Raw genomic sequence first — 18,965 nt, forward strand, 5'->3', positions numbered from 1 at the left:
TTTTACAAGCTGGATAAATCCTCCTCTGAGCTGGCTGGGCTTTCACATACTGAGGAATTACATATGGGGAGAGCTGTCTGCACTCTGCAGGAAGAAACAGCCTGACACTTCAGTGGAAGATAGCTGCAGGGGGAAAGAAACACACAAATGATCTCTTGAGATTCAAAAGGAAGGCTGTATACAGCCTGATTGTGTATGGATGTATTTTCTATGTGTGAACATACTGTTCATCAACCTACTTCCTGTTTTGGTGGCCATTTTGTTTGTTTATAAACAAACTTTTTAAAACTGTTTTTAACCACTTTTAATGCGGCGAGGAGCGGCGAAATTGTGACAGAGGGTAATAGGAGATGTCCCCTAACACACTGATATGTTTACTTTTGTGCGATTTTAACAATACAGATTCTCTTTAAGTTCTATGAATAACCCGTACTACACATACAATTCATTAGATCACATTTGTTACTGCTAATACAAATCAGTGTCTACTTCCTGCTTTCATGGAAGCAGACATAGGGTTAACATCCAGTGTTTACAAATTAGCTGCTCTGCCGTGGCAGTCATCTGACACAGCTGAGAGATCAAATTACACTTGTGATTCGTCACAGATGAGGGGGAATTAGACAGGCTAAACTCTCTAAATACATACAGGGTGCATTTCTCTAGGTTTTCCTTCAGTCCTGTGCAAGAGTTCAGGTCCACTTTAACTGCCCCTCTCCCCACACACACAGTATGGTGTCAGTTTCCTGTTGGTGCTCTGCCTCCCCCCTCAGTGTGACAAGACACTGCTCTCCATCTGGCAGCCAGTAACAGTGTAATATGATAGCTGGTGTCCTTACTCTATGCTGCATAAAAGCGCCACACCCACCCGCAGCAGCAGTGTCACTGAAGGACACCTGTTGTATGTGGAATGTGGTGGGTAAAGACAAGAGGCGCTCATGTATAGTCATGTCTACTCGCACACCATCTGAACAGGCCTCAGGAACAAGCTCAAAACAGTATCTCACTACGGCTACATTCACAGTTGTGGCTGACCGCACTGCAATGTGCCACCTATACGTCGTTCGCTGCGGGTGCGTTGTGGTGTAACATCTGGCATTGTAATGCACTGCCTGCATTGTGTTACTGCAAAACGCTTGCGTTAATAGTGACAGTGAAGCATGTATTTCATTACTGGTTGAACTCGATGGACATAGGTCTTTTTTCAACCATAATAACTATGTGACGCAAAGTGCTCTGTTGAGTTCCTGCTGTTGCAAGGCACACAAGCTGTATTCCTAGATAAAATGCAAGGCCCTATAATAAAATAGAGCTAGCCGTCAAGCTGGGTACCCCCCATGCAATGCTTACTTCTTAAGGTGGCCATATATCAGACTTGGCACCCAACTGACCATCCGATTTGATTATAATAGAATCGGATGAAAATCCGTGCCGCCAAGTGCACACCGGATCGACAATGCGACCAAATACAGGCTGAAAATGAATCCAACTAGTCAATTGCCTATATACAGTTATATACTGGATACCACATACAATACAGCACTAGTGTCTGTTCATACATAGCACCAGTGGCAGTATATGATTTTTATTTGGTGTGCGTTGGAAGAGAGGTAGTCTTATACGGCGAGTATATCTCAAACTATATTTTAACTGGAAAAGTTGGGGGCTGTCTTATACACCCAGTCTTCTATGGTAATTCATAGGTATCCCATACGGTACATAGAAATATTGTGATTATAATACAGTGGTGCTGTTTCTTCGCTTCATTTTTGGAGGAAAAGAAAACGTTTTCTCAATTATTAGGGAGATCTTTGCGCACCGCAAGATTTATGGTGCAGATCCCTTCCTGTTTTTGCATTGCAAACTGAACATAGGTTGAAATTCAGCCAAACAAATGCAGGAGCCGCAGCAACTCCAAGCTGCATTCAATCCCAGAATATCTGAATCTTATCACCCATTTCTGGGCTCAGCCGTCGCTGAGCAAAAGGGTTTCTGAGTAGTACCGCATATATAGACCTTTATCAACATAGGTGTTTGCCAAGGCCGACTTGTCAAGTACGGTATATACTTATTAAGATAACTACCTACTCCATAATGGGTGTATAAATTCCTTTCAAGCAGTCCTTTATGCACTTAAAGCAGGCCTGAACTCAGAAATGCCTCTCTGCTCTAAAAGCATAATAACCTATAAAGAAAAACATTTCTTTACAGCTGATACAAATCCTGCAATGAATCTGCATTGTGTCTACTTCCTGCTTTCATGGAGGCAGACCGTGTTAACCAGGGCTGTGGAGTCTGTACAAAAATCATCCGACTCCAACTCAGACTCCTCAGTTTATGAAACCTCCGACTCCCAACTCTGACTCCAGGTACCCAAAATTGCTCCGAATCAGATTCCACAGCCCTCGGGTTAAAATCCTGCATTTACAAGTTAGCTGCTCTGCCAAGGCAGCCAGCCAACACAGCTGAGAGATCATATTAGTTTTGATTAGTCATAAGGGGGAATTAGACAAGCTAAACTCCATACAGCACTGGAACGACTCGCAGGAGGATGGGGGGGGGGGGGGGGGGGGGAGTATAATTATCCAGATGCGTCCCTGTTTGGGGCACTTTTTTTGCTACAGGTACACTATAAAGTGCTTTTTTTAGGTTGTTATAGGAATCATTGAAAGCATGTGGAATACTGGATGCACTGTGTTTGACTGCAGTTGTAAAACTACATGGAATATGCTGGACCTGGGAGAAAGAGACACAACCATACAAGTAAACCGCCAGAGCTCGTTTAGGATCGGGGAATCTGCTGACAGCTAATCACTTGACTATCAGCTTTGATTTGTCATCCGCCACTTCCCAGGTGGCGGAGATTTGAATGCTCTACCCATTCCTATTTAGGATGAGTCAGAGGCAGCTTAAGGAATAACAACTTAGGTGCAGCACCGAGTAGTGAACTGGTGATGTCACTGCTGGTTTTTAGCGCTGTAAAAAGTAATGTCTCCCAGCCAACAGCATGCCCTAAACTTTTTAAAAGAATTGTGCAATACTAGCCAGGAAAATGACATCAGTCTTTAAACACAGATTTATACTGATACAAAACAGACAACGCAAACTTACATTCCCAGCAGCCAATGCAACACACCTAGCAGAAGAGCAAGGGAGGGAACAGACCTGTCAAAGCGGACCTGAACTCAGAACTTCCTCTCTGCTCTAAAAGATGGGAAACAGCATAATGACCTTTACAGAAAAACATTTCTTTGTAGATTTATTGCAGGACTTGTATCAGCCGTAAGGGCTTGTTCCCACTAGAGGCGTTCTTGGGGGGATTTTTCAAGCGCAGGCGATTTGTTCAAACCGCCCTAAAAGCATTTACACAATGCTTTCCAATGAGATAGTTCTCATTGGGGCGTTCCGTTTGCTTGCCGCTGACAAAAGCGTTGCATGCACCATTTTTAGGGCGATTTGCCCTGAATGAAAAGTAAAGTGAAATCACAGGAAGGGATTTAAATAATTGCTCTGCTAAAGCGCTTATAACACGCAGAGCAATTTGAAATAAATAAAGAAAATCGCTCTGAGCGGGCGAGAGCGTAATGCAATGTGAATGAGGCATAACAGTGTGTACTTCCTGCTATCACGGCAGAAAAAAATTAACATCCTGTGTTTACAAATTAGCAGCTCTGCCAAGGACTGTAGAGATACCTGCGCTGACGCAGCTGGGAGATCAAATTACAGTTGAGATCATTCACCGACGAAGGAGGAAATGAAACAGGCTAAACTCTCTAAATGCATACAGGAAGCATTCCTCTATATTTTCCTTCTGCCCAGTGCAAGAGTTCAGGTCCACTTTAAATCCTGTTCTATACAACATGGGTCAAAAGAGGATATGCAAACCGGACCAAGTCACTGCATCATGGAGAGCCAGTGACATCCCACCAGGTCTATACACTACTACTGAAACCTCTGCTCTCCTGTATCCAGGTCAGGGTACAGCCAGAGAAATAAGGTACAGTAGAATCCCTTTATAGTACATTTCAAGGGACCTGGCCAAGTAGTTTACTATGTCAGAATTCATCATACATTGTATGTTTATACAGTCACATGGTCAGGATCTGGGAACAGAGTTTACTATAGCCAGAGGTTTACTATATCAAGATTATACTGTATCTTCAACTCAACATGTGGAGATTCCTAGGCATTTACAAAAACAGGCAATTCACTTCAGCCAACAGTATAGTTAGCTGAAATGAACAGAGCAGCAGGGTGGCATAGATGTTAGAATGCTCACCTTGCAGCACTGGGTCCCCAGGTTTGAATCCCAGCCAGGGCACTATCTGCACGGAGTTTGTATGTTCTCCCCGAGTCTGTGTGGGTTTCCTCCGGGCACTCACTCCAAAAACATACAGATAGGTTAATTGGCTTGCCCCTGAATTGGCCCTAGACTACAATACATACACTACACGATACACACAGACATGACTATGGTAGGGATTAGACCAGGCATGGGCAAACTTGGCCCTCCAGCTGTTAAAGAGAACCCGAGGCGGGGTTCTCACAACAAAATCCCCATACAGAGGCTGGCTCTGCCTATCGAGCCCAGCCTCTGTTGCTAATCAGATCCCCCATAAATCCCCCCTGCGCTCAGCCAGACCCCATAAATCTCAGCCGCGCTGCCGACACACGCAGCGTGTCAGCAGCGGCTGTGTTTAGCTTCCTAAGAGTCAGGCAGTCTCCGCTCTCCCCCGCCTCCTGTATCGCTCCGGTCCCCGCCCACGTCCCTTCCCTCCATGCTGATTGGAGGGAAGAGACGCAGGTGGGGACCGGAGCTCTGCAGGAGGCGGGGGGAGCGCCGAGACTGACGTTAGGAAGGTAAACCCAGCCGCACAGCGCGGCAGTGATTTATGGGGTCTGGCTGAGTGCAGAGTGGATTTAGGGGGGGGATCTGATTAGCAACAGAGGCTGGGCTCGATAGGCAGAGCCAGCCTCTGTATGGGGATTTTGTTGTGAGAACTAGAGATGTTGCGAACTGTTCGCTCGGCGAACATCTCTGGGGCTTTTACTACTTCCGGGTCGCTCTGACCCGGAGTAGTACGCCTGCGCTGCCCGGCGAAGCGCGTCCTAGATCGCGCTCCTGTTGCCGGGCACTCTCTGCGCATGTGCGTGACGTCGTTCTTTCGTCAATTAAAAGATCGTTCGTCGTTGACAACGAACGATCGTTGTCGCATGTGTGTACGTAGCATAGGACTCACCAGATCGGGGACACTTTGGCACAGTTAAAGCGTAACCAAGAGCCCCTGTCACTGTTTTCCTGTTGTGTGCTGCAGCCCCTCTGTATGTTACATGTTATAAATAAAGCTATATAAAGTGAAAAAATATGAATTTTCATTGCTACTAATGTTCTGTCAATTATCCGTGCTACAATTCATTATATCATACCGTAAGTTTATTTTGGCTTCAATGTGTTAAAAGAAGAAAAATTGATACAGCTGATACAAATCGTACAATAAATCTGCAGTGTGTCTACCTTCTGCTTTCACGGAAGCAGACATAGGGTTAACATCCTGTGTTTACAAATTAGCTGCTCTGCTGAGGCAGCCAGCTGAGAGATCAAATTACAGTGGTGATTAGTCGCAGATGAGGAAGGGGATTAGACAGGCTAAACTCTCTAAATACATACAGGGTGCAAGAGCTCAGATCCACTTTAATGCCTTATGAAATGTACGTTCCACGCTAGAGGCGGACCAGAGGACATCCCTCAAAACCTTGGCCAGCTGAGCCTGGTGGATCGACAGATATTGTTCTGGCCCTTCACCCCCCGCCCTGTGCCCTCTGTCGGCCCTCTTCCCCCTGCATAGCAAAAGGAACACCTCCTTAGCCTGGAGGCTAGAGACGCATGCTTACAGGCAACATCCACTTCATAGGAGGCAAGCAGTGTACAGTACCAGTATAGTCAATGTGGAGTTAACATGTACTTACACTCATCTGTTTACTTTATATTTAGTTTGGTAGGCCTGGGAATGTGCTGTTTATATTTAGTATATTCTCTCTCAATTAATCTGACTTCAGTAAAGGTGGTGGAGTATAAATGGCAGCAGAAGGGCTAAGCTATGCAAGTGATTCTCATCTTCTTTCACCCAGCAATTTAGCAAAGATGCTACGGCAACAATAATAAACAAACCACAAAACCTGCTTCTTCAGAGGCAACCAGTAACCTCTGAAGAAGCAGGTTTTGTCCTGTGAAACGACGTTAGGCATTTCACTTTGTATGTCATGCGGTTTGGGGATGCATTAAAGGTTTACTAAGCATACTGCTGCTGCTGGTGCCCGGATACTTTCTGTTCTAAAGTTTATGGATTACGACTCTAAATTGTCTGGAGGCACAGCTGGAGTGACCTGTTACCCCCTACCTGTCTACAGTCCTAGCATCTTGTGCCAATCTACATTACTCTTTTCTTGGGATTTAACAAACAGGACTGGCAGAAATCGTAACTTGTTTCGCAGCACAAGACTAACTTTTTCTATAAGAAAATTCCTTATTTCCTGTTCTAGCAGCAGTGGTCAGAGTGCACGAAAGCTAGAGATAGGGGCCGAGACAGAGCCAGAGTGGGGACCCATACACCGCGCACGGGGCCAGGACACAGTGTGCATGGGGGTTGGGACAGAGTGCACAGGGATCAGAAGGGGGCCAGGACACTTAGCGCAGGGGTCCTGAAGGGGGTGGGGACACAGTGTGCACGGGGGCCAGGAAAGAGTGCAGAGGACCAGAAGGGGGCTGGAACACAGAGCGCACGCGGCCAACCAGAAGGTGGCTGGGACACGGGGACATTCTATAGCAGAACCAGACACTGGCCTGCCACCTAGCAACACTTCTGTAGACAACTTGGCCCTGAACTGTCACTCGGGGACTTGAGCCCCGATCCCTGTGGGTGACCATAATTATGCGTGTGTATGCATCTTTGACTGTACCAGCACTGGGCAGAATATTTGCACTGGGCAGAATGCTTAATTAGATGCAGCACTATTAGGATCCTATTTCTTGCAACTGCCAATAATGCGAATGCAGATTAGCTCTAATTATGGAGATAGTGCTTGGCACGTAGAACGCAGAATGCGCTGAAAAGTATTTTAGGAAAGGCAATTTGATTGCAAGGAAATGTGGAAAAACTGATGCTCTATTACCTAAACATCAGCGCCGCTTCCATTAGCGCACAGCTTCATAGGCACGCTGCAAGGATGCAGTGTTCAGAGTTACATTTTTTTGGCCAATTAATTTTCCTAGGAGTGATAAACAGATGGCCCATCAATCTGGAAGGAAGCAACCGCTTACTTCTGCCAAAATACTAATAATCCGTCAATTAAAGCAATAATGTGGAGGTTCACAATGCCATAAATCAGGGGTGCGCATAGCATACTATGCAGCCTTACCGCCTCAAAACTGCAGTTTGTACTACCCAAAATCAGGTCCACTTAAAAAAGAAAAACAGAACTCTTGCACAAGAAAACAGAGAAATGCACCCAGTATGTAGAGTTTAGCCTTTCTAATTCCCCCTCATCTGTGACCAATCACAACTGTAATGTAACGTAATCTCAGCTGCATCAGCTGGCTGCCTCGGCAGAGCAGCTTATCTGTAAACACAAGATGTTAACCCTACATCTGCTTCTGTGAAAGCAGGAAATGGACACTGCAGATTTATTGCAGGATTTGTATCAGCTGTAGAAAAAGGTTTTTCTTTCTTTCAAGAGAGATAGATAGATATTAGACCAGAGAGGAAGTTCTCCGTTCAGGTCAGCTTTAAGAACAACCACACCTTCATACGTCGGCCATGCCTCTACCCTCACCCTGCTGCATCATAGCCCTGCCTCTATTCCAACAAAGATGCCAGGCATTAGGTAGTCCAACTCTAGGGATCTCAGCATATGGCACATGTCACCCTCCGGGGTGATTCAGCAGACGTAAATTGAAAAACTTTTGAGATACGAAATTGTATTTATGGTAATGGCAAATAGACCCTTTCTGGAGTTTCATATCTATATTCAATTCAAAGTGTATCAGAAACCTTATGCCTGGCATACACGGCTCGACTGCAGGCTTATCGAGCCGCTGATGGCTCAATTGATAATATCCGACAGGTCCGATGACCTGCCGGATGGATTCCCCGCTCGATCCCCACCGACGGACAATAGCGGAGAATCGAGCGGCTGATAAAGAGCGCCGGGGGGGCGAGCGGGAATCGATCTGCTCGGACACGCAGCGGGAGTCGATCCGGCGGCTAATCGGCCGCCGGATCGACTAGTGTAGAACCCGAAGAATTGATACTTACACGGGGCTTCCTCCAGCGCCATAAGTACGCCTGAGTCCCTCGATGTCCACCTGCAGTCCCCAGGTGAGTAACAATTCTTTTGGTTCTAAGGTCTCTGGTTTGCTTTAAGGTCTGAAATTGTAAGGGTGCGTACAAACGTGTACACATACACTAGACCAATTAGGCGACAGTTTGGGGACATGTCCTGTTGGTATGGAGAGGGGAGGAGGGACACCAGGCACAGTGCAAAACAGAGCAGCTTCTGGAGGAAGGGGTAAGAAGTACAACAATGCTGAGGAGATTTACACTTCACGTGTTCTGATTAATCTGGTAGGACAGAGATTCTGGGAACAATCACTGTACAAACACTGCTCACAACGTGCTCTGTTCTATTGAGAGAGGAAGGAGGACATGAGAGAAGTACTCCATTGCAGACACTGGTCATTAGTGATACATCACTCTAGGATATTAAAGTGTACCTGATGTGAATTTTGAAGATGAAATTAGACATTTGCCTCAGTAGTACGAAGCCTTCCGAATAGTCCAGAGGCTTCCCCTAGACTCCTAGCAATCCACCGTTCCAGCGCTAGGTACCTCTAAACACATTAGACTGAAGCTTCTTGAATATAGCTCTCGAGGTGGCGCTCCCGACGTGCGCGAGTGCATCCTTCCTAGGCATGCACAAGTACTGTGCGCACATGCCCAATAGAATAAAGCCACTCGTGTATGACTTTTTCCTCTGTGCACACTTTTTCTGTCGTTGTTCTGGGCATGTGCAGACCGTTCTCAGGCATGCCCAATACAGATGTGTGTGACCATGGCCGGGAGTGCTACCAAAGGAAGAGTCCTGCTCAGCAGCAGTTGGCTTGAGAAGGATCTTGGGAGCCTTTGGACCATCACAAAAGCCTTTCTACTATTAAGGCAAGTATCAGAACCCCCCCCCCCCCCAAAAAAAGAAAATTACACTAAATCTCCCCATAAGTAAGGTTCTTAACACCAGGGCTGTGGAATCAGTTTCCTTAAACAGAGGAGTCGGATGATTTTTGTACCAAATCCACAGCCCTGGTAAGCTTTAGACTAAGGAGTCAAGAGTCATTTTTGGTACCTGGAGCCAGAGGTTTCATAAACTGAGGAGTCGGAGTCAAAGTTGGGGTCGGATTATTTTTTTTGTACCGATTCCACAGCCCTGCTTAACACTGTATGCCATTGGTGGACTGGGGGTTAGGGGGAATGCCATTGGTTGCCTACAAAAGGTACCATAGCTCATGTAAACCTCCCATTCCTGTGAAGTTGCCATCTCATGCCCAGCTGGCTGCATTTCAAAGAACCCACCTCTGGAGCCCACTCCTGGCAGCAATGCATGCAGGGAGCTGTAGTAGTATGTACATTTCCCTGGAGGGAGATTTACACACATCTACAGACTACAGCTCCCTGTACGCATTGCAGCCTTCAGCTCCCAGCATGCACTGCAGCCAGGAGTTCCAGAGGTGAGTTCTGTAGTTTCTCAAGTTACATGAGTTATCTGTGCCGTAGGGAATGCTGGGAGTTGCAGTTCCCTAGCAGCAATGCAATTGGAGCAAATTCTGTAGGGCATGTTGGAAGCTGTAGTCCTGCAGCAGTCATACAAAAAACACAGTATAACAAAGCTGGATGAATCCCATGAACACCGTAGCCAAAGCTCATTAGAAAATAACAGCTAGCACCATAGCATTTAAACATCCAACTTATCTACAGCTGACTCCTAAATTGCATACTAATTTGTCAACTTCCACAGCATAGCATGTTGGGAAAGGTAGTCCTAAGGCAGTAGGGCATGTGAGAAGTTAGGTTACACTTGCAGTCACATGTGATATAAAGATGCAGGAGGGCATGTTGGGAGGTGTCATCTTCCAAGCAGTCAAATAGCTGGTATAAGTGCAGTATTGTATGCTGAAAGATGTAGTATTCCAGCAGTCACGACAAGTGTGTGTGTGTGTGGGGGGGGGGGGGGGGTTGCTATGAGTAATCCCCTAACTGGTTTAGTGGCAGTAGATCATGCTGGGAGCTGTAGTCTATGAACAGAAACAGGTCAGGTAAAGAGGAGGTAGGGCATTCTGAGAGACACAGTGCCCCAGAACAAAGTATAGGTGCATTATGAGAGGCTAGGAGTTATAGTAATAACATACCCTGTATAACGGCCGCTAAGCATACTGGTCATAGCCCCAGGACAGCATAGTTTTACTTAAAGGGAACCTGAAGAGAAAGGAATATTGGGGCTGCAATAGTCAATTTAACAATACCAGTTGCCAAGCAGTCCTGATGATCCTCTGCCTCTAATACTTTTAGCCATACCCTGAACAAGCATGCAGATAATAGGTTTCTAACAAGATAAGCTAGATACTTGGTTCGGGTGTGTGATTCAGACACTACTGCAGTCAAAGATCAACAAGACAGCCAGGCAACTGGTACAGTAGATGCAGTATATTTTAAAATAAATATTGCAGGCTCCATATACCCCTCGCTTCAGGTTCCCTTTAAGCATGCTAGAAGCTGTGGTCCCTTATCAGTCACATGAGAGATGTAGCAGTCCCCAATCACCCAGCTGTCACATGACTGTTGAAGAGCCTGCCTTGGTATTCTAGGAGGTGAAGTGCCCCAGCAGACCACTGGCAGGTGGTGGTGAGGTAAAGCATATGCTAAGAGCAGTAATCCCCAGCACTCCTGGAGGTGGGAGGGCATGCTGGATGCTATAGTCCACCAGGAGTCACTTGCCAGATATAGAAGGCAGTAGGGCATTGTGGTAGGTGGCCCCCTGCAGGCAACCCAACAGTAGAACATGCTTGGAGTAGTAGTCTCCCACTAGTGAAATAACAGGTACAAAGTAGGGAATAATGTGTACTAAAGTCCCCTTTCAAACAGGTGCAGCAAGGAATGCTGGGACCTGCAGTATGGTCCCAATATGGTACACCAGGATCTACAGTCCCCCAGTAGCTACAGGACTGGCATGGTTACAGTTAGGCATGCTAGGAGCTGCAGTGCTCCAGCAGACACCTATAGCTGCAGTGAGCCATACTGAGAAATACAGGGCCATATGCAATTAACTTTTTCACCTTAGTTTTCACTTAGGACATCTTCAAATTAAAATAACTTTCCAGCACTTTCAACTAAAAAAGTAAATAAAAAAAGGACTATCAATATTACTTTGATCATTTTCTTGCTTTCTGATGGCGGGTTTAAAATGCATTGTACTGACAAATTTAAAAATATCACCCAGGAGAAAACTAGAGAAAAAGTTAATTGCATATGGGCCACAATCTCTCAGCAGTCACATGACACGTAGAGTGGAGCATTCTGGGAAGTGGAGTCCCCAGGCAGACACATGGCAGGGAGTGCTGACAGCAGACGTCCCTGTCAGGGCACGCTGGGAGCTGTAGTTCTCCTGACACAGAAGCAGCAAGGAACGCTGGGAGCTGTAGTCCTGGCACGCTGGGAGCTGTAGTCCAGGCGCAGCAGGGCACGCTGGGAGATGTAGTCCAGGCGCAGCAGACTCACCAGGAAGCAGAGCTGCGGCCAGTTGTGGATGAAGTAGCGGTAGGTGTAGATGGAGTAGGGCTCGGACAGGTCCCGGGTGATGAGTCTCATGATGTCGGGCATCTGCAGCTCGGACTGGTAGCGCACGTAGCGGATGTCGTGCACAGTGCAGGCGGCCAGCAGGGGGGGCAGCGCCTCCTCGCCCAGCCCGTTGGGGGCGGCAGTCCGTTGCTCGGGCCGCGAGCTGTGCAGGCTCTTGAGGTGCCGCAGGTCGGGGTTGATGAGGCCGTTGAGCTGGCGGTGGCGGCTCTTGGAGGTGTCCGGCGTGCGTCGGCCTCCCCGACCTTCCTCCTCTTCTTCCTCCTCCTCTCCGCCGCTGTCTTCCTGCTGCTCCCCCGGCACCGCCACTGCTGCTGTGTCCGCCATCCTGAGCAGAGACCAGCGGGCGCCCTACTGACCCGCCCTCATCACCGGCCCCGCACACCACCCGCCGTACAGCGCCGGCACACCGACTTCCGCCTGCCTTTTACCCCACTTCCGGCAGCGCGGCCCTAGCTCACTCCCTCCTCAGTATCCCGGCAACGCGAGAGCTCGCCTGGGGGATGCCGGGAGTTGTAGTGAGGGGGCGGGGTCATGTTTTGTGCTCGTGTGCTGTCTATTCCAGTGTTTCTCAACATTTTATTGGAATGTACCCCTTTGAAAACCCTGTACTTACCAAGTACCCCCTAGTATAGTAAACCTTATCACAAGTACCCCTTGACAAATATATATTTAATCGTAGTACATTATAATTGGTTCTAAATCATTTCCAAGCATTTACTATAGCTTTTAATTAGCTAAAACACCTAATTTGGTGTTGCTTAAATAAGATTTATCAGTTTCTAAAACTCTAAATGTGTTATTCTTGGTTAAGTATATCAAGCCTGAGTACCCCCTGGAACCATCAGAAGTACCCCCTGGGGTACGCGTACCACACGTTGAGAACCTAGGGTCTATTCAATGTGACGGGCGAAGGCGACAAGGCGTGTAACTATGAGTTTGGAAGTTTGGAAGCTGACTTCTTTCTTCTTTCAACTGGAGAGAGAGAGTGAAGGCTATGATTGGTTGCTCGTGGCAACCACCTTTCCCTACAGCAGGCTTTCCTCAACCAGGGTCCGCTTGAGTACTGTGCAAGGGTTCTTTGGCATTTTTCCCTATGGTGGGGGGTTGGAAATATGATAGGAAGCACACTATAAGGGGCCAATAACAGTAGAAGCGCTTTTCGGAGCGTTTTGCAATTGATTAGCGTTTTTGAAAATCACTCCCATTCACCTTCATTAAAATTGAGGAAAAATCGCTGTGATTTTGCGATCACGTACGTGGCGATTTTTAACGCAATTTTAATGAAAGTGAATGGGAGCAATTTTAAAAACCGTTAATTGATAAACACTCAGAAAAGTGCTTCTAGTGTAAATGGGCCCTTTCAGGGGTTACTGTAAAAAGCATTACGTTCAGAATAATAACGAGCACATTAATAAAAAGCACCGGAATAAGGTGACATTATAATAAAGGGCACTGTGATAGGGATAGTGACATAAACAGCAGCCTGCAAAAAAAATTCAGGAGTTCCTTGAGGTCCAAAATGTATTTGCAGGGTTCCTCCAGGGTTAAAAGGTTGAGAAAGGCTGCCTTACAGTGTATAATATTTTGCATCCAGTTGCATTAATTTATACGTATAGCTATCTGAAATTCAGCAAAAACTCGGTATACAGAGGCGCCAGAGTAGAGTAAAACGTTTTAAAAACCGCTTAAAAGGAGAGGGGGATGTTAAGGTGGACTCACCTCCCTCTTACAAAAAAAGAAAACTCACTTGAGTCTCAATAAAATAGAATTGTCAAGTAATTTATTCAACTCCACAAATGCAACGCGTTTCGCGGGCGTGACCCCGCTTCCTCAGGCAAAAATGGGAGCACAACTGGAATAAAAATAAAATATACACAAAATAACTACCCACAGAATTGCAACAATTGGCGCAGCAGATAATTGGTAGAGAACACATAAAATAATTGCTACATAAAGCATTGCTACAAAAAAAAAAAAAAAAAAACATTTTCCGCCCACATAAACACAGGGCTATGCAAACAAGCTTAGATGTCAGAAATCAAATAGCTAAGGCTTAATGCTATTTGATTTCTGACATCTAAGCTTGTTTGCATAGCCCTGTGTTTATGTGGGCGGAAAATGTTTTTCTTTTTTTTTTTTTTGTAGCAATGCTTGATGTAGCAATTATTTTATGTGTTCTCTACCAATTATCTGCTGCGCCAATTGTTGCAATTCTGTGGGTAGTTATTTTGTGTATATTTTGTTTTTATTCCAGTTGTGCTCCCATTTTTGCCTGAGGAAGCGGAGTCACGCCCGCGAAACGTGTTGCATTTGTGGAGTTGAATAAATTACTTGACAATTCTATTTTATTGAGACTCAAGTGAGTTTTCTTTTTTTGTAAGAGGGAGGTGAGTCCACCTTAACATCCCCCTCTCCTTTTAAGCGGTTTTTAAAACGTTTTACTCTACTCTGGCGCCTCTGTATACCGAGTTTTTGCTGATCTTCTAGTCCACCCTGGGTGGAGGGGTGCATCCCCATCTACTATCTACAGAGAGCGACTTCTTAACCTGAGTGGGGTCAGGTCCTAATGCTCCCCACCTGCATTTAAAGTGGTTGCCTATTGGTAACCCATGTTTGTGAGTATATATATATACATAAAATTGTATTGAACTCTTCATTTTACCTGACAATACTGCACCATATTGGGCTCTCGATTCTCTTCTTGTTTTTAAGCAAGCTATCTGAAATTGCAACCTAACCATTGACTTCAATGTATTTGCATCAGAAAATGAAAACCAACCCTAACCCTATTCTCACACAGAACCCTTTTCTACCCCCTCAAGGGAACAAAGAACCCCCCTGGTGGGCAACTAATAACCCCATGGAGGGAAGTAATAACCCCTCTACGTTACTGTGCAACTAATAACCCCTCTGGAAGGAAGTAGACACCAGCGGTGGCAAATAATGACAGCCGGGTGAAGGGAAAGAAGGTGCGCATGCGTAGTTAAGCACGGTCCGTACACTGCACACGCGTTGAATATTACAGGTCGCAATGTCCTTCATCACACCACCATACCATCATAGAAATAGGAAACTTTCAACTATGGAGTACCCGAGACCTTGTGTCAGTGGCGTAGCTGGAGGGGTGCAGATATGGCAAATTCCATGGGCCCCCGCAGCACCATGCCTGCCCCCATGCTGCACGGCTACAACTGTGCAGCCACTTGTGTCTCCCGTTCCCTGCTGCCTTTCTGTCACTCAGACCTAAGATGAGCGGCAGCCAGAGAGAGACAGAAGGGTGCACACTACCGACGGACACGAATGCAGAAGTGAAGTCATTGGTCACTTCTGCAATGGGGGGAGGGCAGTTATAGTAAACTACGCCCACACTGTTCAGCCAATCGCAAGGCTTTGTGTTGTAGAGGGTGCTGTGATTGGGCAGCTGTTCCCTATGAGGTTTCCTGCTGGGTCCTCTAAATTGGACTAGCGCTGAGGGAAGGCTCTGAATACAGTAGAGTCTCGGTAATTCGGCAGCAACGGGGATCGTCTGATGATAAATGTGCTTTCTGGTTGCTTGAGACTCAATGTTAAAAATAGGCCTAGCTAATACAGTACCCCATTCTTTATACCTACCATGAACTTTGTATTAAATGTTAAAATACAGTAATTTAAAGTATATTAACCTTGGGAGAGCCATGAAACCCAGTGTTTATGTACAGCAGAGACTACGAAAAGCCTAAGACATTTTTCTTCCCCACTGTGAGTACTGCCGGCAATTTTCTCTGGTTAGTTGAGACTGCTAGTTAGTTCTGGATAACTGGGACTCTACTGTAGTGTAAAGCTTTCCCAGTCCAACCTGTATTGAGCCATCCCTCGTTGAAGTTCTGCCATCAGCTGTGCCTTCGCTATGCCATGCAGACCAATCTGATCCGGTGTGCTACGCATGATGTTGGCACTGACAGGCTGACCACTCACCCCTTCAACCTCTGCAGCAATGCTGCCAGCACTCCTATGTCTATTTCAGTTAGACAACCACTTGATATGATGCTGAGGTTGTGCACTCAGCTCCTTTGCTTGATCATGGCAAGGCCTGTTCTAAGTGCATCCTGTCCTGTTACACCGGTGTATAGTCTTGGCCACTGTGCTGCACCTCAGTTTTAGGGTGTTTCAATCTTCTCATAGCCTAGGCCAGTGATCTGCAAACTTGGCTCTCCAGCTGTTAAGGAACTACAAGTCCCACAATGCATTTGCCTTTATGAATCATGAATGTGGCCGTCAGACTCCCGCAATGCTTTGTGGGACTTGTAGTTCCACTGGAGAGCCAAGTTTGCAGATCACTGGCCTAGGCCATGTTTATGCAGAGCAACAGTTGTTTTTTTTTAGGATCCTCAGAGTTCTCTGCCACAAGAAGCCATGTTGAACTTCCAGTGACCAGTATGAGAGAGTGTGAGAGGGATAACACCAAATGTAAAGCAGGCCATGCACTAGTTGATTCGACTGTCAATATACAGCAGATTAGATCACTGTGCTCGAATTTGCCTTGAAATCGGTAACACAAATGTTGCCCAATCGATCAGTACCTTAGCAACGCACGTGTTAACCCGGTAATGCGTGTGGTGCTAACGTGTTAATGTGCGGTGTTCTTGCATTGTTGGTACCAGTAAATAGAGGAGGTAGTGGTGGACTTACCTCCTCCAAGTAGACACACAACGACTGTAGTAAAGACAGTAAATATATTTTATTGATGAACTCCAAATATGCAATGCGTTTCGCAGGTTCGACCCCGCCCCATCAGGCAATAACAACGGAGCAATAGCATATGTGGTCAGTACAGAGGTGCCTAGCTCTTCTACTGACCACATATGCTATTGCTCCTTTGTTATTGCCTGATGAAGCGGGATCAAACCTGCGAAACGAGTTGCATATTTGAAGTTCATAAATAAAATATATTGACTGTCTTTACTACAGTCGTTGTGTGTCTACTTGGAGGAGGTAAGTCCACCACTACCTCCTCTATTTACCAAGAATTTGTTTTTTTAAGCTCATATAGCTTCCTTTTATCCTTTTGGCGCCTCTGTTCTCTTGCATAATATTGAGTCCACTCTGGGTGGAGGATTGAACCCCCTTTTTCTCATCTACAGAGAGCGACTTCTTATTACTGAGTGGGGTCAGGAACATCTCCCCACCTGCTTTTACAGTGGTTGCCTAATGGTAACCCTGGTTTGTGAGTATTAATATTTACCGGTACTCTATCTAGTAACCATTTACCAGTACATATTACACTATTGGGGCTCTTGGTGTTCCTTGTTTTTATTGGTACCATTATAGGTCCTGTGCACTGCCTGTGAATGGAAACATTACTGGCGTACAGTGCATGAGGCCCTATATAACTAATACATAGTCTAAAGCCCAATTTTCTAATTTTCAGTGTTTCAATTGAATCAGTCTTCTAATCAATTGAATTAGTGAGTCGAGACCTTTAGAACCACCTCTGCAGCAGTACAAGGCCAACTAGTGTGCCCCCCTAGGCCTCCCCACATTGTTGCATAGTAAAAGGAAATCTTAAAGGGGCCCATACACTTACCGATATTCCCGCCGATATACAGCCGATTCGATCACTGTGATCGAATCGGCTGTGAAATCGTTGCACAAACGCTGACCGAACGATCGATTTCCTTCCGAAATCGATCGTTCCCGTGGATTCCCGTCATTCCTGTCCGTGCGGAAGATTTCGCTCGATCGCCGGCGGGTCGGGAGTGCGCCGATAGCGTCGTTCGAATGCCCGATGACCGACGCTAGCAGCAATACATTACCTGATCTGGCCGGCGCGTATTCCCGCTGTCACTGCTGCTTCTTCTCCGCGCTGGGCTCCGAGTCCGGCAGGCTTCACTTCTTCCTCTCCTGGCAAGAAGTTTAAACAGTAGAGCAACCTCTACTGTTTAAACTTCCCGGACAGGAAGTACAGTGAAGCTGGAGCCCAGAGCGGAGAAGAAGACAGAGGAGACCGGGGGACTCGCGCCGGCCGGATCAGGTAATGCAGGAGCGGCAGCTTCACAGATGGTGAATCGATTTCATGCTGAAATCGATTCACAATCTGTTTGCAGTAAGGGCAGCCATACGATCCCTCTCTGATCAGATTCGATCAGAGAGGTATCTATCTGTTGGTCGATCTGATGGCAAATCAACCAGGTAATGGCCACCTTAAAGAGACACTGAAGCGAAAAAAAAAATATGATATTGTGAATTGGTTGTGTACTATGAATAATTACTAGAAGATTAGCAGCAAAGAAAATATTCTCATATTTTTATTTTCAGGTATATAGTGTTTCTTCTAACATTGCATCATTCTATAATATGTGCAGATTACACAACACTCAGCATTCAAAATGATTCTTTCAGAGCAGTCTGTGAACCAATGACCTTTCCTCTGGCAGAGAAAAAGTAAATTGTTCACTTACAGTTGAGATAATAAAAGTCAGAAAACAGCCCTCTCCACGTCTTTGAAAGTCGTAGAGCTTAACCTCCTTGGCGGTATGAAAAATACCGCCAGGAGGGAGCGCAGCAGTTTTAAAAAAAATTTTTTTTTTTTTAATCATGTAGCGAGCCGAGGGCTCGCTACATGATAGCCGCTGCTAAGCGGCATCCCCCCGCCCGCTTCGATCGCCTTCGGCGATCTCCGATCAGGAAATCCCGTTCATAGAACGGGATTTCCTGGAGGGCTTCCCCCGTCGCCATGGCGACGGGGCGGGATGACGTCACCGACGTCACTGACGTCGGGACGTCATTGGGAGTCCCGGGCCACCCCTCGGCGCTGCCTGGCACTGATTGGCCAGGCAGCGCTGGGGTCTGGGGGGGGGGGGGGGGGCCGCGCCGCAGCAGATAGCGGCGATCGGGCAGGGGCCGGCGGCGATCAGAGTGCTGGCTAGCACTTTGCTAGCTGCGTCCAGCAAAAAAAAAATTATGTAAATCGGCCCAGCAGGGCCTGAGCGGCACCCTCCGGCGGCTTACCCCGTGTCACACACGGGGTTACCGCCAAGGAGGTTAATGGCTTTTTTGCATAAAGATAACAACTAGAGTTTATTA

At 46.5% G+C, this 18,965-nt stretch overlaps 1 protein-coding gene across 1 annotated transcript in view; it reads right to left on the reverse strand.

The window, feature by feature from the left end:
- The window catches only part of NAA30 (N-alpha-acetyltransferase 30, NatC catalytic subunit), a 31,480-nt gene extending 19,121 nt beyond the window's left edge, over window positions 1-12,359 (reverse strand). The window contains exon 1 of the mRNA XM_068254373.1: window positions 11,823-12,359. Coding sequence (XP_068110474.1) covers window positions 11,823-12,227 — 405 coding nt within the window. The 5' untranslated portion in view covers window positions 12,228-12,359. The remainder of the gene's footprint in view (window positions 1-11,822) is intronic.
- Window positions 12,360-18,965: the final 6,606 nt, after the last annotated feature.

The sequence above is a fragment of the Hyperolius riggenbachi genome, chromosome 9 (assembly GCF_040937935.1).
Source record: "Hyperolius riggenbachi isolate aHypRig1 chromosome 9, aHypRig1.pri, whole genome shotgun sequence".
NCBI classification, from domain to species: domain Eukaryota; kingdom Metazoa; phylum Chordata; class Amphibia; order Anura; family Hyperoliidae; genus Hyperolius; species Hyperolius riggenbachi.